At 39.8% G+C, this 4634-nt stretch overlaps 1 protein-coding gene across 2 annotated transcripts; it reads left to right on the top strand.

The window, feature by feature from the left end:
* Positions 1 to 3529, top strand: LOC139150933 (uncharacterized). Of its 2 annotated transcripts, none has more exons than XM_070723416.1 (4): positions 1 to 121; positions 492 to 806; positions 1892 to 1987; positions 3195 to 3529. In XM_070723416.1, the coding sequence occupies exons 2-4, from the start codon at positions 504 to 506 to the stop codon at positions 3330 to 3332; spliced, it is 537 nt and encodes a 178-aa protein (XP_070579517.1). In that variant the 5' UTR covers positions 1 to 121; positions 492 to 503; the 3' UTR covers positions 3333 to 3529. The 2 variants fall into 2 exon arrangements, with proteins under 2 accessions (XP_070579517.1, XP_070579519.1); XM_070723418.1 differs by having other exon boundaries at positions 41 to 121; positions 405 to 806.
* The last annotated feature ends 1105 nt before the right edge of the window (positions 3530 to 4634 follow it).

Below are 4634 nucleotides of genomic sequence, written 5' to 3'. Positions count from 1 at the left end.
TTACGACCGGCTTCTGCACGTTTCATTGTCCAGTTCAAACAGGGAGTCGAGAAGCCTTATATAGGTGTTTTGGAGTTGCCGACACTGACTCAGACACAGATACGAAATAAACCCGCACTTGGTGAGTATTTCAACAGAGCGTACATATATGTCTTGCTTCCACCGTATATGTTACGAATGTTCCAGCTTATACAGAAACCAAGGAAACTGTGCTCCGCGATTTCTTTGATCAATCCTACCGATTTTCGATGACGGAACTTTACAAAAAATTACTACGACAGGCTAATTTTATGCTTACACTGCAAATAACAAATCACTCCGACTCATCCAACAATCAGAACTGTACTTGTTCTGTTTAAAGCATATACATTAAATAATATTTCTTTCGTGTGTCAACTTTTCAGCCCTGAAGGATCGAAAATCAACCTGCATTGGCCCTTTTCGAACTGTTTTATTTTGTATTATCACCACCCTTGCTGTCTCTTTGCTAGTACCGACACGCCATGAAGTTCGTGAGCAAACACACGTTTGTCTTAGTGATGGTACTTCTTACTGGTAAAAGCCAGGCTCAGCATCGTCCCCATGGTACTTGCGCCCTCAACGACTGGAAAGGATACAACAATGCGATCCTGAATATCGAGATAACACCGAACCGGCCGTGTGATCAGCAGCTCCTTGAACTTTTGGCGCAAATCGAGGGGATGATACCGATCAGGAGTGGAGACACTCACCTTGTCACTGGTTTGGTTGGCGGTAAAATACGAGCCGTGCAGGTTGCAGTAGACAAATTGGACACTGCTGACTTGGTAAGTGTAATTTGCTTCAGCCTATGATGATTTTCTCAAATGCAGCGGTACTCCCAGATACTTGACTTTTTAGTTTTATATTCTCAGTTAGCCTAGGAAATGATACGGCGAAGGGCAACTGAAAAATACTTAAGCAATGAAGCACATCCAACGACGGTATACCACGAGATTTTGACCAGTTCACGACATATATGCACGAGCGATATTGAAATTCTGGCGTGGAACGTCAAAAAAGTATTTTGTTCTTGCCGAGAGCGCGCTTATCAGCCAACCATGGTATATCGCGAATATACCACGGTTCTTTTCATGTCTCGACCAATCAGATCGCTGTACTTGCGCCATCAATACACTGGTATGATACAGTATCCTACATATGTTTTGGATTTAATATTTAATTTATAAAGAGGTATGATACAAATTCATCATACTCGTTTAATATTACTTTCTGTGATCCAATATTAATATTCATTTACTTAAAGAAGAGAGTCAAATGCACTTTCCATTCACATTCGTTGGTCGTTTTTGAACTTTCAAGGATAAATCTTTGCATTTGTTTCTCGAATAACAGTGAGATATCAACACTGCAGCGATCAAACAGCTCAAAGTGAAGTTATAACAAACGCCTGGTCTTCAGTTAAAATAGAGCTTACATCTGCGGGTATCCCTGCACGTCAAATCCTCCATACTAGCACGTTTTATATTGGAAAGCCTAACTAGAGTTGCCGAGGCAAGCTGTTTAATATTAAAGTCAGATGTTACTTGTATTCAGGCTATGGTGAAACAGCCTCAGATGACAAAAACGCGACGGGGAATCGCCTCTATGTTCCGAAATATCTTTGTAATCGAGAACAATGCTTTTTGACCGGGCGAAGGTTTTAAAAATCAAGTGACGCCACCAGTATTGTGCAAAAACAGTACCATCTTTACAGTTTTCCGATTCAGACCACCACCCCACCCCCACCCCCCGTCTCAGTTTTTGCCCCCCCCCCCCCCCGTCAAAATGAACTTGATTGACTCACATGACGGATAGAGAAAGGCGTCAGTTATAAACTAAGGACAATCGTTGTTCTGCTCTTTCTGCACAGGGAGAAAAGGTATCCGATGAAATCTTGGACTGCAAGATGTGCCATATTGATTGGTATGAAGGATACGACGCCAAGATCGCTTGTAACTCAGTGCAGGCAAGAGTGGCTGTTACTGGTAGCATTGACCTTATTTTAGGATTCATGCTCGTAGTTATGCTGAACCACTTCATTGATGGTATTCCTTCCACTTCGTTTGAGTGTCACGTCGCTTTGGATCACGGTAGTATTGATCGGTCTGTCTTTGGGTTTGGGATTCAAAGCGATATGTTTACTATCATCCTAATGATATCACTAATGTGACCATTGCATCATATAAACATGCAAAGTTTCCCCAACATGTATGTAAGTGATCTCGGAACTATAGTATAGTGTAGTCTCTATACAAGAAGTTACTCTTGTAACAACAGTACGAGAGGGATTTTCCAATGGCCGAAAAGGGGAATAGTTTTCAAAACCTTTGCCGATAGTTAACTGTATGCCGAAGAGCTGTATTCTGTCAATACGGAGTCGAAGAAATTTTTAATCCACTCCTCTCCATGTTTAGCTCAAATATAAAATTCAAAAATCGACGATAGTAAGGCTGGATCAACGTGAAGTTGCGACCGATTGACCTTCTATTGATTTACTATTGATTTGGACGTTGTCATCACTGGGACGTCTATATTTGAAGGAGATGTTATCAGAACGATGTAGCGATTGAACTAGTATTATAGTGTGAGCTTGCACACACCTTTAGGCTATGCAACATTGACATTAGTCTACTGCACTTCAAGCCACAGACAAGGACAAGCACTACCACATTCAACAGGTCATTAGTATATCGCGAGATGTTGACCGACCTGATAAGTTAAACGCAGTAGCAATATCCATTAGGCAGTGTTTAGTTGCAATTAAAGTATTGAGTACAGGAAGGGGAGACGAATGATAAAGACTACAGTTCCTTATCGGAAATATCACAGATATTATCAGAAGGATAAAATGAATATATTGAAATATGAATATCTTGATTTTCGTGCAAGTCCCTGGCAGGTGCTTTCACTGAACAATTAGACTTGTTGCGTTGTTCACATACAGTTATTGGCGGACTTTCTTTTCACCGGATTGTTTCTTATCGTGTAATTTTGTAATACAGAATATAATTTCCGTACAGATTTTGCTCACCTTGAAGGTATTCTTGTGAAGAGTTTCATTTGCCCAGAAAATGCTGAAGGAGAGCACGGAAAAATAGTTCTGATAATGGTATGTGTGAGATACGCTGTGTTTCTAGCGTCAGATAAATATTATGTTTGGCTTTTGTTGGCAGGAATGTCCTTTGAAGTTGAGTGATGGTCTCTACTGGAACCCACCAGGAGAAGTAACACTGTCCCTACCCAACATGAACTGCTACTATGTTAGGCAAGACCAAACCGATGTGTACTTATGTAAGAATACTGACAACTAGAGACTGAAATGTCGCATCGATAAATCAAATGAATTAATATTTATAATTCTGTTAACAGTTTACCTATTTTTGCTTCGTACTTTTAGTAATTTTTATCCTTATATCGCTTATTTCGACCCTGTAAGAAATCGTGTCAGATTTGAACTTGTGAGGTCATCTTCTGAATCAATAAATAAAACCTTTGACATCTTCTGAAACTATTTCATACTGTTATAATTACATTACAAAGGGGACGGGCTTGCGAATTGCAAATTTATTGAATATCAAGTTCTTTTTCAAATACCTTCTGGCACCTTCATTTCATGCCATTTCCATTTTCGGCGCGCACTTCACTGAGGCGCAAGTTTTAGAGTATATTTAAGCAATAAAGCACACCCGGCGATGGTATACCACGAGATTTTGACCAGTTCACGACATATATGCACAAGCGATAGCGAGTGCATATATGAAGTGAACTGGTCAAAATCGAGTGGTATAGTTCAGGTCAAACAACCTTTGAATAACAGTTTGTGAGATGATGCTATTCGTAGTTTACTCATAGCCTACAATGTACAGTGAATCAATAATTTTAGTGAAATTCCAAAATCAAATTTCTTGCACACACATCCACTTGTAACCATTCTATTCTAACCATTGCGAGTACATTAATATCAATAATCAAGCGTACATAAATACACAGATTTACCAACTTTTGCATTGTGAAAAAAATCATTTATAGTTTTGTAATAATTATAAAAATAAGGGCAGGGGTGCAGCTACGTAGTAACGTACGGCGACAACAGGTGTACGGTGTGGAACTTGACCAGGTTTATTGACTGTGGTGCCGTGCGGGAACGGCCTATCTCGGCCGACCCTAGGCCTCCGTGAGAGATGGGGCTCAGTGTAAAACAGAATCTCCAGTGAATACCCCTTAATCACGAAAGCAACCTCAATTTATACATTTACAGTTCTTTGTCGGCTCAATTGTCTTAGAAAGTACAATAATATAACTTTGAGTTCTACCGACCTTTGAAAAGAAACAATCATGTACAAGTTATCAGTTTGCCCACATAACAATATTGATCCAAGCCGTGAAAGTATGAAAAGCACCCTACCAGCGTCTTTCTTTTGTCCAACTTTGTACACAAGGGAGTCTATGAATAATCATAAGAATTCATACTACACGGGTTCCTGAATGGCGCCATCATTTAATTAGAACAAAGAATTGTGAAAATGTATCTTCGCGCCAATTTTGAAAGATATGCGGGACATAATCTCACGCCCATGCGATTTTTAAGAAGGAAAATTTACAGCAAATGAGAA

The sequence above is a fragment of the Ptychodera flava genome, chromosome 15 (assembly GCF_041260155.1).
Source record: "Ptychodera flava strain L36383 chromosome 15, AS_Pfla_20210202, whole genome shotgun sequence".
NCBI lineage: Eukaryota > Metazoa > Hemichordata > Enteropneusta > Ptychoderidae > Ptychodera > Ptychodera flava.
Note: the sequence above shows the minus strand (reverse complement) of the source record. Positions and strands in the feature narration are given on the sequence as shown.